At 34.4% G+C, this 24,803-nt stretch overlaps 1 protein-coding gene across 4 annotated transcripts in view; it reads right to left on the bottom strand.

Moving 5' to 3' along the window:
• ZFAT (zinc finger and AT-hook domain containing) overlaps nt 1-24,803 on the bottom strand; it is a 299,993-nt gene that overhangs the window by 86,257 nt on the left and 188,933 nt on the right. For all 4 annotated transcript variants that reach the window (XM_074264927.1, XM_074264935.1, XM_074264944.1 and 1 more), the window contains one exon: nt 15,239-15,327. In XM_074264927.1, the coding sequence (XP_074121028.1) occupies nt 15,239-15,327 (89 nt within the window). The remainder of the gene's footprint in view (nt 1-15,238; nt 15,328-24,803) is intronic.

The following is a 24,803-nucleotide window of genomic DNA, read 5'->3' as shown; positions in this document are numbered from 1 at the left end:
GTTGACTATAAAAATGAGGGAATCGCATCCAGAGACAGTTGAAGAACGAGGATTTTTAAGCTGTAGAAACAAGAACTGAAGGAGGATATAATAGCTGTCTTTCAGTATCTAAAGGACTCTCCTGTTGAAGAAGGCTAAATTTTTTTCTGCCTGGACTCAAAAAACTGAAACAATGGGTGAACATTTCAGAGAGGTAGATTTAAATATGAAGAAAATTTGAGACATCCCAAGTGGAAGCAGCTGCTTTGAAAGAATTAGTTCTTCCCTAGAAGTCTTACAGAAGATAACTATGTAAAGGGGATATTGGAAAGTGGAGTGGAGTTACAAGTTAGACTAGTTGTACTCTTAAACCCTACTACTTTTTGAGATTCTGTAATTATATCAGACTGAACTAGCATCAGATATTTACTTAGCAATGAAAAGCAAAAACAGGAATATAGTGTATACAAAAATGTCAGTGCAGTTTTAAGTAATTAAAGTTTATTAAAACTCTTAAAGTTTAAAACTATATTAAAACTTTGGGGATAACTTGAATTAAAAAATGTTTTAACAAATAAGTTATTTAGAGCTAGCTCCAAGTTGTTTTTTTCCTCCAGCAACAGTTAAAATTATACAAACAAATAACAATAATTAAATCAGTACCATCAACTAATTAAAAGTAATAATAAAATTATAGGAATTAATAAGAAAAACATCCATATCCATAAAATCTTCAGGTTTACTAAATGCTTTCCTTACAACAACCCTGTGAGTCCCATGATATAGTGCTTTCCCACTTAACAGTAAAGAAAGCTGAAATTTAGAGATTAAATGATTTGCCAAAAGCTACATATATGGTACTTTATTAAGCCAGGATTTTAATTTAGTTACTCTAGGCCACGGTTAAAAGGAGTTAAGTTACTGATTCTGTCCTCCAGAATTCTGGGTATCCTCATGACCACCCACTCTTTTTTAAGCCCTACAACTTTCACCCTGTTTCTTCTCCCTCCTTCCCTTTCTCTGGAAATTGTATATTAATGGAATGTTCTTGTTTCATTTCTCTAACCACTACTCCTCTGTGTGTGGTGGGGAAGGTGAGCGGTTAGATTATGTAACTGTGATGATGAAACATATTACCTGCCTCCAGAAACAAAACCGATATTGTCTGAATAGAGCATGAAACACAATATTTTTCACTCTTTCTTTTTTGTTTTGCTTGATTCTTATTGTACCAAATGACTAATATGAAAATGTTTTATATGATTGCACATATATAACCTATTGCTTACTGTCTCAAAGAGGAAGGAGGAGAGAGGGAGGGAGGGATAAAATTTAAAACACAATTTTAAAAAAAATGTCAATGTTAAGAAAAATTAATTTAATTGGAAAAAAATAAAGCATTATTTAAAAAAAATAATATGCAATTATGGTCTGGCACATGTTCATATCCCCACTAGCTCTAACTTTCCCATGTTGAGAAGCTAGGAAACGCACTTCTAGGAGAATTGGGATTAGTGTAAAGTACCTCAGAGAGACAGTAGAGATGTGGAGATTAGTCTATAGCTGGTACTGGCTGGGTGAAAAGGAGGCTATTTAAATGGCTGAGGTTTTTTTTGTTTTGTTTTGTTTTGTTTTTGCTTGTCAGCATGGCTTTTGAGCCATTTTCTGGAGTTGTGGTCTTAGGGGAAGCTCAGTGACCTCTTTGTCTCCAGAAATTGGGAGACTGATTTAAGATCATAGGACTTCAAGAAAATAGACTTTGATCCTTGCCTTCTAACTTTATTTCCAAACCATTCTCTAAAGACCATGTCATCTTTCCTATTATAAATTTCAATAGTTCCCTATTGCATCCAGGAGCAAATGTAAAACATTCTGTTTGACATTCAAAATCCTTATAATCTCACCCCTTCCCTATCTTTATAATTTTCTTACATTGCCTGTACTCTTCAATTGAGTAACACTGCCTCCTTGATGTTCCACAAACAAGACACTCCATCTCTTAGCTCTAGACATTCTTCTCTGGCTGCCTCACCCTCCCTAGTGCCTGGAATATTCTCCCTCTTCCAGTGGGACTACTAAACTTTCTTGCTTCATTTAAGTCCCAACTAAAATGCTGCCTTCTACAGGAAGTCTTCCTCAAACCCTCTTCCTTTGGTGTCTTAGGTCCACTGATTATTTCCATTTTATCCCTAATAAAGCTTACTTTGTATATATTTGTTTAGGGTTGTCTCTGGTATAAAATTCTAACTAAGCTCCATGGGAGGTAGGGACTGTGTTTTGAGTCTTTTCATATTCCAGCAGGTACTTAACAAATGTTTATTGATTAATGTAAGTGAATAATAATAATAATTGGCATTTACAATGCATGAAGGTCTGCAAAGTGCTTTATAAACATTATCTCATTTTACTTTCACAACTAATTATCCTATTTTACAAATGAGAACCCTGTGATAAACTTGTCTAATACTGAACAAATTGCAGACATCTGAGCTTAAATTTGAACATAACTCTTCTACACTCCAGATCCAGCCCTCTGTCCATTATATCAACTTGTTGTTTGTCTGTCCTCAAAGAAGACCATGAGGGAAGAGTTGCAAGTGATTTGGATTTAAGTGAGGGAGATCTGTGAAGGATCAAAGCCATCTGAGTCAGATATAAATCAGGATGAGTGGAGATGGACCTGGATACAATAGGAGACCTTGGTCTTTTTAAGCTAAAGTTTTCAAAAAGTCTCAGTTTGGCTGAGGCTGTACCCATTCAGTGATTAAGGCTAGGTAGCAATCGAGACAAAGAATCTCCTCTTTCTCCTAATCAAAAAAAAAAAATAATAAAATACAAAATAAATCTAAATAAATAAATTTGGGAGGGGAAGACACTCAGGGTTTCTGGCCAAAGCAGAAATGATTGCTATTTACATTCAATTTGAATCAATTTGAACCTAAACAATGACTAAATAGAGCTTGGCTGGGATTTATATGTAATTAATCATTGAGAATCACAGTGGTTTTCATTTTAAAATCCAAACGAAGAAAGAAAAAAGCTTTTAAGACTATCTGTAATAAAGTTATGATACTCTATGTGGAAAGAGGGAAGGGAGGAAAAGAAGTGATAAAGGGAAGAAGGAGGGAAGAGAGGAAAAGAGAGAGAAAGGCAAAGAGGGAGGGAACTAATGGAAGACAGGACTAACATTCTCCACTTCTGCTCAGGCTTGAGAAAGAAATATAAATTCCTTTTCTAGATCACCCAAGGCTAAAGGTGGCTTGTGTACAGATAGTCTTTTGCCCAAAATGGGCATGATGTCACTCTCTCAAGCCCTCTTTGACATAAATGCACACCCATACCCTTTGATCCAGCAGTATTACTACTGGTCTTATATCCCAAAGAGATTTTAAAGAAGGGAAAGGCACCTGCATGTGCAAGAATGTTTGTGGCAGCCCTCTTTGTAGTGGCCAGGAACTGGAAATTGAGTGGATGCCCATCAATTGGAGAATGGCTGAATAAATTGTGGTATATGAATATTATGGAATATTATTGTTCTGTACTTAACAACCAGCAGGATGATTTCAGAGAGGCCTGGAGAGACTTACATGAACTGATGCTTCGTGAAATGAGCAGGACCAGGAGATTGTTGTATACTTCAACAACAATACTATATGATGATCAGTTCTGATGGACAAGGCCATCTCCAACAATGAGATGAACCAAATCAGTTCCAACAGAGCAGTAATGAACTGAACCAGCTACACCCAGGGAAAGAACTCTGGGAGATGAGTATGAACCACTATATAGAATTCCCAAACCCTCTATTTTTGTCCACCTGCATTTTTTATTTCCTTCACAGGCTAATTATATATTGTTTCAAAGTCCAATTGTTTTTGTATAGCAAAATAACTGTTTGGACATGTATACATATGTTGTATTTAATTAATACTCTAACATATTTAACATGTATTGGTCAACCTGCCATCTGGGGGAGGGGGTGGGGGGAAGGAGAGGAAAAATTGGAACAAAAGGTTTGGCAATTGTCAATGCTATATTGACATGCCCATGCACATATCTGGTCAATAAAAAGCCATAATAAAAAAAATAAATAAATAAATAAATAAATGCACACCTCAATGTAATGTCCATTCTTTCATTAATTGTTAAAAATCAGAATTGATTGTCACCCTCAGGAACACCCTTTTAAAAGAGGGACATATATCTGATTCTTTTTGTACAGCAAAAACAACTGTTTGGGCATGTATACATATATTATATTTAATTTATACTTTAACATATTTAACAGGTATTGGTCAACCTGCCATCTTGGAAGGGGGAGGGGAAAAATTGGAACAAAAGGTTTGGCAATTGTCAATGCTGTAAAATTACCCATGCAAATATCTGGTAAATAAAAACTATTAAAAAAATAAAATAAAAGAGGGACACATAAGCGATGATGATTTTTGGCATTCGAGAATGCCACTGAGCTCTTTTATTAAAATGTTAGCATTATTGATAAAATAACTTCACCCAGAAATTGTCTTTTGAACTTTTTAAACATCATACATAAAAGTCTGGGTGGAATATAGTTGGTAGGGGATTAGATAGCAGTGAGAAAAGAGATCTCCTCAAACCTTTCAAGGATAGCCTAAAACCCTTAGGGGCAGATGTAGGAGGTCAGATCTTAGGAGAGTGAACTCAGAGCATATAAAACTAAGCTTTGTGAATGCAGGGACTGACTATTCCATAACTATACCTATGGAATCTAGCATAGTAATTGGCACATTCATTTATTCATTGCCTCAATTAAATCTCCCACAATATGAAATAACAACAAAAAAAAAAAAATAAAGCAATAGTTAGTTCTTTTAAAACCTCTGTGACCCAACCCTCCCCCCCCAAAAAAAATATTTACTACAACTCTGGCACTGTCAAACTTAAATCAAGTTACATGGATATAAAGTCTCTGGATTACATGAGTGCTTTCCCATAGCCTCTACTAGTAAGACACCTCTAGGATTTATGACAGTTTCTAAAGCCAAAAAATCACGACAGGAAGATGGAAGTTTTTCATTACATCTAAGGTAGCCATCAATTTTATGAAATGCAAGCTGGCACAAAGTCACCCCAAGAACTATGCAATGGGGAAAATCAAGAATGCTTAATTTTAGTGGCTTTTTTTTTCTTTTACAGCTAAACTGAGGTACTTATTTAACTGGTGACATGCTTGAAAAGCAGTGAGGCATTGCAGAAAGCCTTTCACTAAACTGAGATTCTGCAAACTCAAGTTCAAAGGTCTGTATTGCCCTAAGTAAGGGACAGTACAATTGGAACTACTCTGAGCTTCAATTTACTTACTTGTCTCATGAGCCTGAGCTAAAACTGGATATCTATACTTAATAAAACTGTAATATTTACCCAAGATATTCCTCATGTCCATATATTCTTATGATTTCAGTAGCGTAGCAAATTTCAAAGGCAGAATGCATCAAGGAAGGTTAACAATACAACTATACTTGTATTTAGATAAATACCTATAGTTTTGGGAAGTTTTATAACTTATTCATGATGACAAGGTTAGTGTGGATCTTAAACTCATATTTTCTTGATTTTAAGACTGGCTCTCTGGAATAATGCTCTTTTCAAAATATATATATTATTTATTTATTTTTAACAATATTTTAAAAATTTTAACTCTGAATTCTTCCCCTTCCTTTTATCCCACTCATTAAGAAGGCAAGAAATATGATATCAGGTAAAAATTATACCAAATATATTCCCATATTAACCATAGTGCAAAAAAAAACCAAGAATAATAAAAAAGTGAAATAATATGCTTCAATCTGCATTCACACTTCATCAGTTCTTTCTTAGGAGGTGGACAGCATTTTTCATCTTAGTCCCCTAGAATTGTCTTGGATCATAGTATTAGTCAGAATAGTTAAGCCATTCACAGTTTATGACTGTACCATATTGCTGTTACTATGTACAAAATTCTGGTTCTGCTCACTTTACTTTGTATCAGTTCATGTAAGGTTTTTTTTCAGATTTTTCTGAAACCATCCTGCTCTTCACTTCTTATAATACGATAGTATTCCATCACAATGACATACAACTTGTTCAGTCATTCTTCAATTGATTGGCAACCCTTCAATTTCTAAGTCTTTGCTGCCCACATGTACACACACACACACACACGCACACATGCATACACAAATTACTAAAAGTATTTTTGCACAAATAGATATTTTTCCTTTTGTCTTTTTGGGATATAGATAAGTAGTACAATTGTTCAGTCAATGGGTGTATATGGTTTATATTTCTTTGGGCACAATTCCAAATTGTTCTTCAGAAAAGCTAGATCAATTCACAACTCCACAAACAGTACTTTAATGTCTCAATTTTTCTACAGTCCTTCCAACAATATGCTATTTTCCTTTCCTGATACTTTAGCCAATCCAATAGGTATGAGGTGGTACTTCAAATTGTTTTAATTTGCATTTCTTTAATCAATAGTGATTTAGAGCAGGTTTATATAATTATATTTGTTTTCTTCTGAAAATTGCTTGTTTATATCTTTTGACCATTTATCAATCAGGGAATGACTCACATGGAATTACATCCTAATACCACTAGAAATGGCAAGTCAAAATAGCAACCAAGACTATTACCAGAATCCAGCCGCCAGGAAATGTGCTACATTTTAAGAAAAACATCATTATAGTCAACACTATGTGAGTAGAAGAGTATGAATAGGATGAAGAGGTGACTGGTGAGCATACAAAAGTGCCTGTTGAAGAAACTGAGTCTATTAGCCTGGAAAAATATAAGAAGAGAAAAAATAGTTTTCTTCAAGAACACGAAGGGTTGTCATGCAGAAGGATCAAGAGTTCTGCTTGGCTCAAGTGGACATATATTTTGCAGAGGAATTACTTATTATACCAGTGAAATCACAAGCCCAATTCCTTATCCCCGCATATTACATCTACTTCTTTAAGTACTAGTTGTTTTACATCACATTCCTACTAGCAGAATGTAAGCTCTATGAGGATGAACTGTGACTCTTATTTTTGTATTTATATCGTCCACTGCTAAATATCATGCCTAGCAAACAATAAGCCAGTAAATAATTCATTTTCATTCATTCATTCATGATCACTAAACTCCCTTTGATTATGTGGTTCTATAAGACAACAGGCAGAATCATATTCCCCTCATCATTACAGATGGATATAAATATGAAGAAGGAAAATAAACACAATTTAATTTTTTTCTTCTTTCTTCTCTCCCCCTTTAAAAATAGAAAATGATAAGTTTTTTGAGGAATCAAGCAAAATATTCTTGAAGATGGAATGTTTTCAAAATGCAATAGCATAATTTCAAAATTACATTTAGTCAATTATTTCAATAAGTAGCAGTAAGTCGATTTGCTCAAAACAAATTCCAATTGAAGAGATTAAAACTCTTTATTGCTTGCCTTTTAATTGCTTCAGAATTCCCTTTCCGATCAAAACATATAGAATTCCCATAATTCAAACTATGAACCAAGTGATTTATTATTTTAATATAAAGCAGCTAATTTTCTTTATTTTTAAAGGTATTTAAAATTCAAAGTTTTATGAAATTGAAATATTTTATTTAGCAAAAAGGTATAGTTTTAAAGGGCAGAGACTTCTTTTTTAAATCAACTAAAAGTGATAGGTCTCTGGTTTAAGGAGACACACAATTATATTTAACAGGTCCCCACATAAAGAAGGCACACCACATCTATTTTGCTTCTTCATGAGTTTGCATAGGCTATCTCCCATATTTTGAATGCACTTTGTGCCCACCCTCCTAACACATTTCCAGGCTTTAATTCCTAATTCCCATCAAACATCAGTTGAAATGTCATAGCATAGGGTCTTTTGGTAATGTCCTAATTATTAGTAGTACTTTCCTCTTACTCTTAAGCTATTTTGTTTGATTGTGTATTTATTTATTTGTATTCATATTGCATTCTCCAATAAGGTAAGAGTTGGGACAGTTTTGTATTTGTTTTCTCAAGGCCAAAAACAGAATATTATATACAGCAGGCACTTAAATGCCAATAGTTCCCATCTATTGAAATGAATGTGATTTGTCATTTTAAAATCTTAAACAATATAAGAATTGGGCAAGGAAAAAACCAGGTCTCCTGCAAAAACCACAATGTAGATCACCCCTGACTCTCACACCTTCACCTTTCATCACAAAAAATGCCTACACTGAACTCATTGCCTGAACTGTGGTGTGGTGAAAACAGCATGGAACTGAGAAACAAAGGTCCTTGGAAAAGCAGTAAGAACTCAGTTTTTCATTTTACCAAAGTAAAATGAGGTCTGAAATTTGAACTGGTTGCCATGTGTTTCTTCAAGTTCTAAATCTATGATCCCAGGTAAATTAGTTGTAGCTTATCCACATACACAGTCTTGTGTTCTAGTTTGAGAGGGAAATAAAAAGTTAGCTCTAGAAAGAATCTCAGAGTTCATCTAAACTAATCACTACATGAGACATGAAACTCATCTCTCTCTTTCTCAACAAGTGGTCATTCAACACAAGCATCTCTTGCATCCATCTTCCTTCATTAAACTCATACCACAATCACCCTACTTCAGATGATCATCCCTTCTTTATTCATCTCTAATCATCCAGTTTCTCCCTTTCTAATTCCTCCTCCATAATTCCTGGTACATGCCTGACAACATCACTGTGCCACTCAGCAATTACTGCCTCTCTTTACATACACATTGGTGATAGGTACTGTTGGAGATTCTACTCTGAAACTAACGCATATTGATTAAATCACAGATCTGGAACAAATCTTTACATATAGCCTTATACAAGTCTGGTATTTGCAGCAGCTGACAATACTTTTATATTTCATATTAAAAGCTTTATTGAGATATTTCAAAGCTAGACAAAAACTATCTAACTAACCACAACAATCTAAATAACTGGAAAGCAACCAAACAAATTATGATATAGAATTAAGAATGACAAATATGCGAACTATCAAAAAAGGGGAAACATTTAAAAATTAGAAATAAAGATAAAAGCATCAGAAGATCAATAAACACACTATGATAATATCAAAAGAAAAAAGGCACAAAAATATAAGGGGAAATCAACAAAAACAATGAAAAGGGATGTTAAGGGAGAAACTACTAAGTAGTTAGAGCAAGAGCTCTTAACCAAGAGGTCATAAATCATGTTTAGGATCTGTAAAAATGAATGTGGGGGAAAAATTATTTTCACTAAACTCAAATGGAAACTTAGCATTTTCTTCAAGTGCAATTTCAAATCAAAACAAAAAAACATTATTCCGAGAAGGGCTCCATAGTCTCCACCAAATGGTCAAAGGAGTGAATGACACACAAAAGGTTAAGAGCAAGATATTCATAAGCTAATGTTTTTAAAAGTTAAAAAACAAGTAATTAATTGATTTTAAATCCACATTTAATTGGCTCTGTAATTTAAAAAGTTAAGTTTATAGTAAATTACTATATATAAATGTGTTTGCCTATCATAAGGAGACTCTCATAGATCTTTTTTCAAGAATAAAAAAACAGGTCGTTTGCCTTACATAAACGACTCATCTAAGACTAAAAGGTTTATTACCACCTAGAAGTAATGTTTCATGTTCTGAAAGCTGATGTGTAAGGAAATGATCAAAGTGATCTGTGAAATGATTCAGTGTCAGAGCTGAAGAGTCCTATAGTATGGCAAGTCAGCAGTAAGCCACACTACACAGCTTCCTAAAAGATCAAATGCTGGAAACTAGTGGTTTCAGAATATCATTTCTTTTTACTGTCTTTCAGATGCACTTTCTGAATTCATGACTTCCCATACCAATTACTCTGAAACTCACCGAGCTGTTTTAGGAGATAGATAAAAAGAAGCAAGTGGCTTTTGGCTTACATGGTGCCTCCCACAGGGGATATAGAAATGCAGACCACCTTCCTCCTCTGAGATGAGACATCATCATCATCCTCACAGTTCTCTAAATCTCTAAGGTTCATCCTGTGCTTCCCTCAAAACAGCCCCATGAATAAGGGAGTGCTGCCAATGTTATTATATCCATTCAGCGGATGAGAAAACAGAGGCTGTCAGAGAGGTGACAAAGAGTAAATGTTGGGACAGCTAGTGGTACTGTGTACAGAGCACTGACCCTGGAATCAGGGACCCAAGTTCAAATATAGATTGAGACACTTAATAGTGGTATGGCCCTAGGCAAGTCACTTAATGCTCATTGTGCATCCCTCTCCTGCCTCTCATCCCCTCAAAGATTAAATGTCAGACCAAAATCCAAAGTTATCACTGCCAAAGCCAGGACACTTTCTAGCACAATACAGCAACAACAACATCATCATCTCTAATAACTTTTATTACCAAGTTACCAGTTCTAAAGAAGCACATACAGAACCTCAATGGAAATACTGGTCAAAGATATAATATACTTCTCTAAGGGGGAATCTTCTAGACAATCTAAAGAATTAAGTGAGATCATTTTTGGTGGATAAATCAATATCTTAGATCACAGGAACTTATGGGTCATCTACTCTAATTCCTGACTACAATGTCCCCAAGAAATCTCTGTTGATGAGGATTCACTAACTCGGAGACAAAACAGCTTATTTTTCAACAGCTCTAATCATTAAGAAGTTCTTCCTTAGCCAAAATACATTCAGGTGATTGGAAATTATAGCATACAAAAAGTAGTGGGGAAAAATTATTTATGTTTAGCCTGGAGATAGGAGGAGGGTAAGAATGGAAGAGGAAGGTCTATAGTGTCCCCAATAAATAGTGATCCAATGTTTGCAGAGTAATCTCCACTGATGAGGATTCACTACTTGTGAGACAAAGCATCTTACTTTTCAACAGCTCTAATCATTAGGAAGTTTTTCCTCATGTAGTAAAATATATGTCATTCAACTCTGAAGTACCACTACGCATTTCTCAGATTGGCTAAGATGACAGGAAAAGACAATCACAAATGTTGGGGGAAAGGTGGGAAAACTGGAACACTGATGCACTCTTGGTGGAATTGTGAATGGATCCATCCATTCTAGAGAGTAATTTGGAACTATGCTCAAAAAGTTATCAAACTATACAAACCCTTTGACCCAGCAGTGTTACTACTGGGCTTATAATCCAAAGAGATCTTAAAGGAGGAAAAGGGACCTGTATGTGCAAAATTGTTTGTGTCAGCCCTTTTTGCAGTGACAAGAAAATGGAAAGTGAGTGGGTTTCCATCAGTGAATGGCTAAATAAGTTATTAAGAGGAACTTTAGAAACCTTTTCTTCAAGAATACATTGCTAATTATGTAATAATCGGGTTATCATTAATGGAGACCCGTGTGTAATATTTGGAGCCCAAGACCAGTAAAATTTGTCACTCTGGGATGGTTTCACAGCATACATTAATTTGTGCATTGGTATAGAAGGTGTATATCGTGGCAGGTCTTACCATATTGTTTGTTAAATCACTACTTGTGTGTACAATTCATGTTTGTTACAGAACATTGAGCCAGTATCAACTGTGAGAAGAGCCATTTATCCAAACATATGTTAATAGAATCATTATCTCATATAGAATAGGTAATTAGCCTTAAGTGTTTGGTTGTCTGATTCAAGTATACTTATTCAGAGTTTCAGCCCTCTACAAGTTATGGTACATGAATGTTATGGAATATTATCGTTCTATAAGACACGATCACAGGATGATTTCAGAGAGTCCTGGAGAGACTTTCATGAACTGATGCTAAGTAACAAGAGAAGAACCAGGAGATCACTGTACAAGACAACATCAATATTATACAGTGATCAATTCTGATCGATGTGGCTCTTTTCAACAATGAGATGACTGATGCCAGTTCCAATGATCTTGTGATGAAGAGAGCCATTTACACCCAAAGAGAAGATTGTCGGAACTGAGTGTGGATCATAACATAACATTTTCACTTTTTTGTTGTTTGTTTGCATTTTATTTTCTTTTTGATTTGATTTTTTCTTGTGTAGCAAGATAACTGTATAAATATGTATACATGTATTGGATTTAACATATTTTACCATGTTTAACATATATATTGGATTACTAGTTATCTAGGGGGAGGGAGTGAGAGGAAGGGTGGGGGGGTTGGAACACAAAGATTTGAAAAGGTTAATGATGAAAAATTATGCATGTATATCTTTTGAAAATTAAGATCCTTTAATAAATATATATAGCTATATATCTATTCTATATCTGTCATTGCAATTTCCACCCCTGATCCCAGAACTGCTTTCTGAGGTCAAGAAGAAAAAAATCTAATATTTCTCTACAAGGTAATCCATTACAAATGTCAAAAAATGTAATAAGACTATCTTCTTCCACCCTTACTTTCCTTCTGTCTCAGGCTAAATATTCCTAATTCTTCCTACCAATCCTTATAAGCCATGATTCCCAGTGACTTGCTCTAGACTTGCCCACTAATGTCCTATCTAAAATGATATTCCAGATGCTGACCAGGGCATAATATAGTGGGACTATCACCTCCTACTTGTAAGCTGTATCTTAGTAAAATGAAGTTTATAATATGAAGCTCAAATAACTGGGTCTAAAAATGAACAAAAGAACAAAATCTAATATTCAGAAAAATACTCATGATTTTGGCCCTTAATTAAAATTTAAGGCTATTGAAAGCAAGAGAAATAAAATCCCTACAATTGGTACAGATAGTTGGTTAAAAAATAAAAATTAAGCTTTCCTTTTGAAGCCTTTTTTCAAATAATCAATCACCCTTGGGCAATGCTATCATTCTCTGTGCAGGAAGTTAATCTGAACAGAGATCCCCTGTAAAATTCCAATGTTTACCTCATCACTATTTTGATAAGTAACATCAGAGATCAAAAAACATGTTTCCATCATGTTTTAACAATAATTTATGGAAATAAGTACACATTTATAAAGCATTTTATAGTATAGTTTTCTCACAAAAACTATGTGAAGTAAGGAGGAAGGTACTTTAATTGTTATTAACTCCATTTTACAGAAAAGTGAACTAAAATACAAAAAATTAGCTCCAAAGCCACACAACTGATGTGATGTCTTGTTTGTGTATGTTCTATTATAACATTTTATTTTATTACTTTTGATATTTTATATTATATGCCTTTGATGAAATAAAGCTAACATTTAAAAAAAATACTACTAAGAAAGGCAATTTTAACCTTGAAATCATGGACTCTTTGGCAGCCTGGGAAAACCCATGGATCCCTTTTTTCAGAATAATGATTTTAAATGAATAAAACACATAGGATTGAAAAGAAAAACAATTATAGTAAGATACAATTACCAAAATATTAACCCAAGTTGAAAGCATAATGATGGGTATAAAACACTATCAAGGAAAAAGGAAGATTCATAATGGCATTTCTTTCTTAGAATATTTAGAAAGCAAAATTGTTCCATCAACAGCTCAAAAAGGCACTAACATTCAAAAATTAGGAAAAGAGGAAAAGGTTACCAGGTGAGAATGTCAGAGTAGAAAGACTAGCTACCATGGGTAAAACTGAACAAACATTGCTGCAGACAGTGAGGACCTGAGTTCATTTTCCCTCTAACCTCTCCCCTACTCCTTCCCTCTCCTTCCCTTTTCCTCCTCTCTCCCTCCATATCTAGATCAGCTTCTGTCTTCATAATTCTTCCTCATTCTCTTCCTTCTTTTCTATGCCCCTTTTCTTCTCTCATTCTCTTTTATCTGCACCCACTTTGACCACAATGTAAATACTTCCTCTTTCCCAGAGCTGATGGTCTAACTCAGCCCTCAGTCTATGCAATGGAATTAAAAAAAAAAAAAAAAGTGATAATTAAAAAAAATAATAATATGACCATAAAATATGCTTAATAATCAAGGTTCTCTTTCTTCTAATTGTTTTCACTTTTGAAGTGCAATGCTTTTTTTTTTCATATTTATTTGCTTCTCTCCCCCCTTAGATTGTGAGCTCCATGAGAACAGAGATTGCCCCTGTCTCTTTTTGTTTGTCAATGCCTAATAAACAGCATTAACCTATGAATCTGTACCTACCCTGGTCCAAATGTACATAGGAAGTTATACAGACAGAATCCCTTGTCAGGCCAATACTCAAAAACTTTCCAACTAGGTAGAGCAGCACTCCAGAACCTGTGCTTCACCTACACAACCTTTCAAAGCCCAGGGCCACTTCCACACCACAATAAAGTACTGGGTGGAGAAATACTGACAATGCAGAATACATTTTATGTGTTAAATATGCAAAAAAAAAAAACAAACAAAAAAACAATGTATTTAAGAACTCTCTAAACAGATATATATTGCAATAGACCATATGACTTGCTCAAAATCTAACCAGCATCATCCTTAACAGCTTGCAGAGCACATACATAGATAATATCTACATACTGTGTATATGTGTGTTGTGCATACACATGCCTATGCACAACACATATACACACAATCCAATATGAAATACATGTATACAAGTTGCCTCTCTAATATGAATTATATAGTTCCAAAAAGAACTTAAAAGAGAAAGAGGTGTGGTCCTTTCCAATACAATAAGACCAATAAGATGGTCCTCGCCACAAGATTAATGATCACTAAGTTCAGAATAAAATTAAATGGCTGATATAGGATTAATACTCCCTTCTACTTACAACTATCCTTTGGTTTGTGGCTACAGTTGCTATTGTAGGGCCTAGTACTGTTCACATTCTTGCCTCTTAGACTCATGTTTGACAACCCATTTCTCATTGTTACATGTCACCATTACCCTCAACAACAGTATGATTGAAATATCCATTTGTACAAGGCACAGGGCCAGCTTCTGTACTGTATAAATCATTGGACACCACTAGGATACTGAACAGCTTAAAACAATCAATAATGATAGAGGCATTGTGAATATGTAACAAACAAATCAATTGAATAAACATAAATAACTACATTAAATGACAGAATCTTTATGGTTGCTGGGAGTTTTTAATAGACTATAAGCAGCACAGATTTCTTATTTTTTTAAACTATACTGAAAAAGACATGTCCCTGGAATAGAAGATCAGGTTAAAGAGAGACAGCCCTTTAATTCCAGATGCTGCTTCTATAATAGATGAAATCTGGCTCTGGTGTACACATAAGTCAGTGATATCCAAACAAGTAAATGCACCTAAATTTGATTTGTAAAACGTGAGCACCAATTTCATTCTTAAAATTCATTCTGATAGGCTACATCTTCTTACCTTGAAGGAGGCATGCTGCTCCATGTGCCGTAGGAGCTGCGGCTTCTGAGCAGCTGTGTAGTCACATACGGTACACTTAAACTGTTTACCTGAAATGACATATCAGAGTAAGTGAGATGGTGCTTATCCCCAGTCTGTGCTGCAAAATTAGCAGTACCAAGCATAGGAGTATCCAGCTCAGGAGGAGACATTTTTAGCCCCAGGAGATCCTAGTGACATAAATAAGATTAAGGAACCCTAAGTGGATTAAAAGAAGGGAAACTCAGAGATCATCTATAAAAATGTAACCGGAACAAACCTTGATGATGATGATATCCTACACTTGGATATTCTGCACATAACAGTTTACAAAGCACTTTTGCACACATTTTTCTTGTTTGATTTGTACAAAATGGTCTAGTACTGTCATCTTATTTAGGGAACTAAGTATCACAGCGAACAGATAGCAGACCTTCTCTCCTAGTTTCAGGTCCTTAGCCAGCTCAGCATCAGTAAGCTTTCTTTCTGTTCTGGGTAGATACAGGAAATTTGGCTTCTGGGAATGTGATGGGTGAATTGAGACAAAGAAGAAGCAAGTCCTCTACTATGTTAAATACACAAGTTGTGAAATTAATGTTGCTAATCATATTAGCAATACTGCTCAAAACATCATGATTGATAGATAGAACATGCATCATTCTTTGCTTCAGAAAAGTCTGGACAATGTCTCATTGTCATAGCTCCTGTGTAGTAATTCAGCTAAGCACACATTTGCCCAGCTGAGAATGAAGAGTTTGGCAAAGATACTCCTGGAATAAGAATGGGCTCCTTTAAGTGAGGGAGTAAGTTTGAATATCAGAATCATTTCACCTACTTCTTGAAGGAAGAAGAGCCAGGGAGAAGTAGAGAACCCTGAAACCCTTAATTCTCCTAAGGGGTCAACAACAAGAAATGGACTCAGGTGATCTAAGTTAACCTCTTGTCTCAAGGCTGGATTAGACAAATGCCAAAGTCCATTTTGGCTCTAACATTCCACACTCCAACATTCTCTGCATATAATGTATGTTGTATTGGAGTAGATTTGATTTTGTTACCATTGGTCTGAACATTGGGAATACAAATAAGAAAAAGTTTTTGTCCTCAACCTGGAAAAGAATGCATATGAGAAAGATGGAAAGCACTGGGGATTGGGAGGAACCTGCCCCTCCAAAACACTATATCCTTGACCATCCTCACCAATAATAAATTTCATCCTCTCATACATACAGATACATCCTGGCAGAGAAATGAGGAGTCATTTTCTTTGCCCCTTTCTGGCCCTCCATCTAATATTTTCATTTCCTACTCAGAAGTTCAATTCACTAACACACACACACACACACACACACACACACACACACACACACACACACGTGTGTCTGGAAACAGATAACTAGTTATAGTTATACAATTACATTATCACTCACCAATGTTACACCTCTATAATTCAGAACTCCATGTTGAGGACTCTGAAAATCCTTTTTCTAATGATAATTTTTCATCATTATAGATTTCTCTTTCCCTTTGACCCCTCTATCTCTGTCAAAATTCCTTCTCATGATATACAATAGCCCATCCTTTGGTTCTTTTAAAGGTCAACACATCCTTACACTAGTCACAGTACATTCTCTCCTTATCTCAATTACTTGTAAAATCAATTCACCTCTATGCTATTCTCTGGAATCAAATAAATCCTTTGCTCCTTGATCCAAAGCTGAACACATCTTAGAACCCTAACCTTAGATTACTCCCAATATCTAATTCTTTCATTTCAATTTGTGTATTGCTAAACAAAGCTGGAGAAGCTATGAAAGAGTGTTGACTAGTTACAAGACAAATTCATCTAATATAAACTCAACAGGGCACTTACTATAGCAAACAATGTTCAAATACAATTTCCTCTTCCTCTTAGCACAATGTCCATTCCAAACATTCTCATCTCTCAAGATTCCACAGCACTGCCTTTCTCAATTCACTTAGTCAAGAACCTTGCCTCATATTTTACTGAAAAAATTAACATCATTCACAAGAGCTTCCTCTTCTCCACTTTTCATATCAGTATTTCATATCAGTATTTTTATATAAGTCAGATCTCTTGCTCCACAATCTCTTCATCCTTATCTCCTTCAGCAGAGCAAATCCCTCAACATGCCCCCGGTGATCCCATTCCCTTCTATCTAACCCAGTAGAGTACCATTCTATCATTCCCACTTTCTCTTCAATCTTCAATGTTAATTCTTTTCCTGCTGCCCATAAAAGTACCCATGTCTCTCTTACTCTTAGGAAAACCAAACCAAACCAAAAAAAAAAAAATCTTAATCCAATCATCTCCCTCATCTACTATCATATCTCTCTCTACTCTCAACTAAGCTCCCAGAGAAATGCTCCTTGTTCATGCTAGATGTCACTTCCTCTCCACTCAAATTCATGTTACCTAATTTCAACTGGCTCCTTACTAGTACATGACAACATTTTTATTTTTATCTAATTGCCTTCTTATTATGCTGTTCACAGTAACTACTAAGAACTTTCTCTTCTGTCTACAAGTCAAATATATTCTTTTCTCCCCTTCATCTTGGCAAATGACTTTGGCTAATACTTTCCTGAAATAAATTTAGGGAAATGAGGAAATTTCCCCAATTATACCTCTATTTATTTGCTATTTTGTTGTTTGTCTTTGGTTATATTTGTCTAATACAGAGCCTGAAATATATAAGGTGCTCAACAAATATTTGTTAAATGAGATCATGCAGTGCTTACTAGAAACCCTTGGGGATTTGAATCTACATTTTTGATGAACAAAATTAAATTGGCCTAGGAATGCACTGATTCCATGTGACCAAAATATTACAAAACAAAACCAAATACAAAACACTGATAGTATTTCTAAGCAAGGCATTCTTCTTTTAAGCTATCAGAATTTTCTACAATGCTGTTTTTCTTAAATACTAGATTTTGACTCTTTAGTAAGTGGAAAATCAAAATGAATTTAAAACTATATTTTCCAGTCACATTACAAAATTCCAAAAGTTTCTGAAATGAATATTCAGAAAACCTAAATCTCCTGCAAGATAAATAAAGCAAACTCTTCCCACTAAATAGTTGGCATCAAGATGCATTTCAAAGTACTGTTTGTTTGCCTTTAAAGCTTTCATTCAGCGTAATAATTAAAGCAAGTTTATTTCAATTATCCAATTATAATCACCATGCAAGGTGACAAATTCTAGTTTGATATTTGGCCAATGACATAAATTAAATTTTAATGAGCATACCATGAAAAATACAACTTGCAAAGTGTAAAATTAAATTATTTTAGAAAAAAAAAAACTTAAGCTTTGCATTTTTGTACTATTTCTTTCTATGCAGCTGCATAGTTTTCTTCCTATTTATGGTACCTCTTCAAAAATTTAACACATTTTAAACAAACAATTATGAATTGCCTTCTGTGTTCTGAGAACAGTACTAGGGATGGGGGGGAATTCGAAATTTATGTGAGACCCAGAGTCTGCCCTCATTGAGTTGTCTCTTGCCTTCATACCTTCCACTCAAAATTCAGTAAATATTTATGAACCACCTACTGTGTTCTGGGCACTGTGCAAGACGCTGATGATACAAAAGAAAAAAAGCAAGCAATCCATGTCTCCAAGAAGCTTATTTATATTGTTTACATAAATAAGATAATGAGTGTCTTAGGCAAGCTAATGAGAAGGCTTATATTAGTGATGGTAACATATCAGCTAATTAGTAATTAGACATACCCACCATATTCAAATAGAAAAGTGACCCTGGGAAAAGAGGTCAGTCAATAAACATTGTCATTTATTATTATATCTTCTAATGAAACAAAAAAAAAAAGTGCTACAGCAGTGTCATAAAGTGAAGAAAACTAATTATTTCATTGAAGATCAAGAGCCCACCATTATGAGTTTGCCAAGAGTTCTGACAGACATTTTATGAAAAAGGGAATATAAAAGTTTCTGATATTATATATTAGCAAGGAATCATTTCTCCTTGACTCTGGATCCCTGCAATAAAAATTGCCAACACTTTTGCAAAATCACTGACAGTTCCTATAAAGGAGAGTTAGGAAAGAGCCTGACACAAGATCTTTTGTTATCTAATTAAAATGATGAAAATCTGATTCACTACTGATCATAAAAAGTAATAATTTGGAACTACCATTTTGTTTTTTGCAATGACATTCCGAAGGGAAATAGATAATGAATAACTTTATTGACTAAAGGTTAGACTGACACCAAATGGTGAGTAGCCGAATAAGAAATGCTTAAATCTGCAAATAATGAACAAGGATACAAAACAAGACAATAAGATACAAGAGGAAAAGAATTATAGCAGCACTTTTAAAATTCCTTGACTTGTTATATATTATTTTGCCTATTTCAGAGGGACACAGGGATGCTTCCATACCTCAATTCTACTTACTGTAAAAAGTACAGTAATTAGAAATCCTCTAAACCTCAACACCTCAAAGGCTATTTCAGTAAAGTATATAAATGGTGGCAGCTTCTACCAAACACGAAAAACTTCAAGAACAGGCCTACTGTCTCACTATTTATAGCTTAGAATGGAGAGGTGCATCCTCAGAAGGCTACCAATGGAGATTATTTTTGGACAACTCTAAGTGATGAAACAGACAAAAATGCAAAACAGTCTCAATCACGTGTGGCTTGCTTCTACTTTCACAGTCCCCGTGAATGAATGGTAGAAAGGGTAGAATATGCTAGAAATCACTTAGACCTCTTTCCATCCACAAACATCTCTGCCAGTGATGAGGGAGCCAAGCCAGCCCTTTAGATCTAAGTTGAATACATCTCTATAAACACTAATTCCACAAAGGTGCAAACAACATGGAAAGGAGGACTCTGGGCTCCCCTTGGAGAGACAAAGAAAGGAGTTCACCAAATTGATTTCATTCTACACTGAAAAGACATGAGAAATGATCATTGTGACATATACTCATCACATCTTTCAGTGTTCAAAATAAGTAGACACAAGTAACCACCTTCTAGGTGATAACAATAAATGCATTCTCATTTTGTTGCAGAAGCAGAGAAATTTCATGATGATCCCAAGAAGATCTTCAAAACAAAGTCAATATATACTTTCATATAAGCAGCATAATTAATAAAACACAGCAGAAGAGAGAAAAAACTACTTTGAAATAGATAAGATAATAGGTTTCAAAGCAGGAAGATCTAAATTCAAATCTAGGCTCAGATATGCTTAGCATAGTATCTGGAAACAAGTAGTTCTTAATCAAGGTTTATTGAATGATTCATTTATTAATCCTAAATAAGTCGCTTTAATTCCTGTTTGCTTCAGTTTCATCATCTGTAAAATGGGGACAATAATAGTACCTCCCTCCTGGGATTGGTAAGAAGATCAGATGAGATAATAATAAAAATGCTTGATACATACAAGCATTATAAAATGTTGGCTATCATTATCATTGTCATCATTAAATAGAAGGTTCTAATGGTATGTTGACTCCTCAGATACTTCATACTACTATCCTCATAAATAATATAAGCAAAAAATAAAATTAAGGTGCTGAACATAATGAGCTCCAAATCAAATCACAAACAATTAAAATGAACAATCTATGGTGCTATAATAGACAAGAAACAACAGGGTAGAGAAATCACAATCATTTCTGAATTGGCTGTCTAGTTAGCAATCACACTATTGAATATAAAAAACAAAATGAAAAATGATAACAGTGAGAGAAAGACAAATAGTAGATTTACCCACATCTCCATCCCAATCTGTTTAATTAAGATAGAACATAAACAAAAGTAAAGACATTGACTTTGTCATCATTTCTTAAAGAAGTTTATCCCAATTCAAAGCCAACAAAGAATTCTCAAAGTTTCTAGAAACCACCTCAGCCATCATCTTGCCACGCAGAAAAACATAAGAGCTAAGAACAACAATGATTCAGAAGACAAGCTTATCTGAAAAACAGTTTGGTGGAGAATAATTGAAAGTCCCAGCAATATCACTTAATAAAATAACAAAAAAACATTTTAGGAAGCAGCTAATCCTGAGAATATATACAAATGAATTTAGAACAACAAGTATACATGAAATTAAACAGCAATAGTGGCATTTTATAGAGATATTTTTTCAATAGCAATGATAACAGAACCATCTGTCATATTTTGACTCTATGAATACCTCATTCTGATGTCACATTTAAGAAGAAATCAGGGAGCATGGCAGAATCTAACCAAATACAAGAAGAAATCTATAATGGGAGAAGTGATTTTGAAGATATCCAGGGGTCAATTTGTAAGGTGTATCAAAGGGAAAACTGGAAAATAATGGAAAAGCCATGCTTTTTCTTCTCCAGAAGGATCAGCAAAAAGACATTAGCAACTACTGATCCTTAGGGTTACTTCTTTATCTCCATAAAATCTTTAAGAGAATGTCCCAGGTAGGGATTAGATATATCCTGATGTAAACAAGAGAAGGGATCAAGCAGGTTTTGCCAATGATTTTCTAAGGCAGATCACATCTTTGAGGTCATAATATTGACTGAGAGATGTACAGAAGAATCAGTAATGTCTATTGTATATTATTCTAACAAAAGCATTCAACATAGTAGATCAAAGCAATTTTGAAGTCTTTCCTCAAAGGTATTTTGCATATAATAAAATTACTTAAGATTGTTCTATATTTGTGAGTATATGAGTGTATGTATGTGTACTTTTAGTTTGTAATGTGAATCCTGGAGAAAGAGTACAGATCTAATGCCCACCAAAACTATAATTCTTTAAAAGTAAATTAAGGCAATGCAGTAAAGTTTTTTGTTTTTTGTTTTTTAATAGAGTAGCATTTACATAGAAAAAGTAATAATAGTAATAATGATGATGGTCATGTAATAATATAAATGGTATGCTAGCTTTGTAAAACTAATAAACAAAATAAATCTTCACATATTCATGATAAACTATTGGCAATTCTGTTCAATTATCCACTAAGTGTTAAACCAAATAACGTATAAAATAGGGAAATATATGTTTATACAAATTGTTCATAGTGACTTGGGAGATATTTTGAATAATTCCAACAAAAGAAGGATTTCCTACTGGTGACCAGTTTCTCTAAATGTTTTCTTATTAACAGATATAGTTGTATTTTTGCTTTGAGCCCTAGGATATTATGGAACTCCAACAGCAAAGTCCACAATGACACAAAAGATATATTATTCTAAACATTCATACTGCAAATGCAAAATGAGTTAAAAAATATACATGATCCAATCTGCTGAATTCAACTTAATGGCTCACCTATTGAATTAGTTCATATCCATATGTATACATCTTATAAAGGCTTAGAACCCAGAAATAATGAAATTTGAATAAATTTAAGAGGGCCCTAGAAGATCTTCTAGTCCTATATTATCATTTTAAAGATGAGGAAACTAAGCATTAGAAACAATAAATTACTTTGGTCAAATTAGTTGGTACTGTTAAGTAGTTTCAGTCACGTCCAACTTCTAATGACCACATTTGGGATTTTCTTGGCAAAGATACTGAAGTGCTTTACCATCTTCTTCTCCAGTTCATTTTACAAATGTGAAAACTAAGGCACAGAATTAAGTGATTTGTCCAGGTCACATAGCTAGTAAGTATCTGAGTCCAGATCTGAACGTAGGAAGATGAGTCTTCCTGACTTCAAGTCCAATTCACTGAGCCCCTTAGCTTTCACTGGTGAAAAGTTAACCAGGCCAATTAGTCAAAAGTCAAAAAAGCAATAAGAAGAATTAGAATTAATTAATTTCTCCTACTATATTTCATTTCTGCAGATGAATAAAAAAAGAATCTGAAAATTGAGTAAGCTGGAGGATATCAGAATTGAGTAATTTGGAAATCATACATGGTCTTCAATGACTCCAAGTTTATTGTAATACAAAATTCTGTGTGTCTTTAACACTAATATCTTCCCTGTGACTCCATGTGGCTGAAAATATGAGAAAGATGTAAAAATTAGTGAGTTGGACTGGATAATCTCCTATTTACCTCAATAATGGTTCATGTTCTAATTCTTATGTGGCCTGGATCACTGAATGTATACCTAAGAGGTTTTCCTATAAGTATATTAAATAAGTTTTGATGCATAGATTTGGGGCATATTTTGTGACTGATCAAAAACGTTCTTTTGTCAAGTATAATGTATTAGACAGCTGAGATTCCTGGATAAGTGACCTATGGATAATTGCTAATATTTATCTATCACTTTAAAGCCTGTAAAGACTTTTTACACATAGTACCTTATTTATTCTTTAAAACAACCTGTGAGAAAATAGTTGCTTTAATGCCCATTTCATTGTGGAACCCTGAAACAGAGTTATGGGACTTGTCTAGGGTCACAGAGCTAGAAAATGTCTGAAGGATTATTCACATTTGCATTTTCCAGATAAGTGCTGTTAAAGTGGGTGCTGATATTTCTTTTTATAGGAGAAAATAAGTGAAACTCTTTACTTATGCTTTATTGGATGACATTTCATTCTACATTTAGCCATAGGAACTCTCATTATGAGAGAAGACAAAAAAGGCACTTCCTCCACTCAAATTCAATTTCCATATTCAACTCTCCACTTGCCTAATTACTGCCTGTTTCAGCATGCTTGAAGACTGAATAATTCTTCTTTTTTAAATTTTGCAAAAAAACTTCGCCTTGCTTCTCCCTGAAGTATGTATGTAGTGAGGGAAGTAGGAAGGAACCAAAATAACTAAGAGTACTGAACTTAAAAGGGATTTTATGATTGGAGAATTCTTATTTTGATTACACAGTAAGTAGGTCTGCTTCATTTAAATCTGTCTACTATACTATGGGTTCTAAAAACCACTGGGGATGGGAGAGAGAATAGAACTCTGGAACTCAATAATTATTTGTAAGCTTTTATTAAATATCAGGCAAAGTAAAAGTATTCCTTGGCTGATTACTTCAATACCTAAAGATCTGGGATCGCATGAATGAAAATATTCCTTCTATCCCTGCTAATCATAGTCCTCATCATACAATTTTATGAAGAACTATGACCAAAAATATTCACCACTTGAGGGCTATCACTGGTTATAAGCCTTTTCAACTTGCAAGAGTCAGACATTAACAGGCCATGATTGCTTTTTTTTTTTTTTTTTTTTTTCCTACCCTCAGATATCTCATATGACCATGCAATTGTACTATTTCTGGCATGGATCTTTTTTCTAGATACTTGATCCAGTCCTGCTACTTTTTCTGTACCTTAGGGACTGTGATGTTAAGGTCCAAGTATGTTTGTTCCTCTGTCCATGACAGACAAAATAGTTTGCTGAAATGATTTTTGAAAAATCTTTTCCCACTTTTCTTTAATTTCACTTTCATCTCTGAATGCCGCTGGGTGACTTTCGGGGATGACTTTGCTTAGCTGGATATTTTGTCAAGCTTTCTTCAGATAGGTTTTATTCTCTACTACTTCTCTCTGCTTTATGAGACAACACTGTTCATAATCTTTTATCATCCTTATCTAGAAGAAATG

This window comes from Sminthopsis crassicaudata, chromosome 1 (assembly GCF_048593235.1).
Source record: "Sminthopsis crassicaudata isolate SCR6 chromosome 1, ASM4859323v1, whole genome shotgun sequence".
NCBI lineage: Eukaryota > Metazoa > Chordata > Mammalia > Dasyuromorphia > Dasyuridae > Sminthopsis > Sminthopsis crassicaudata.
This window is presented reverse-complemented; position numbering and strand designations above follow the sequence as displayed.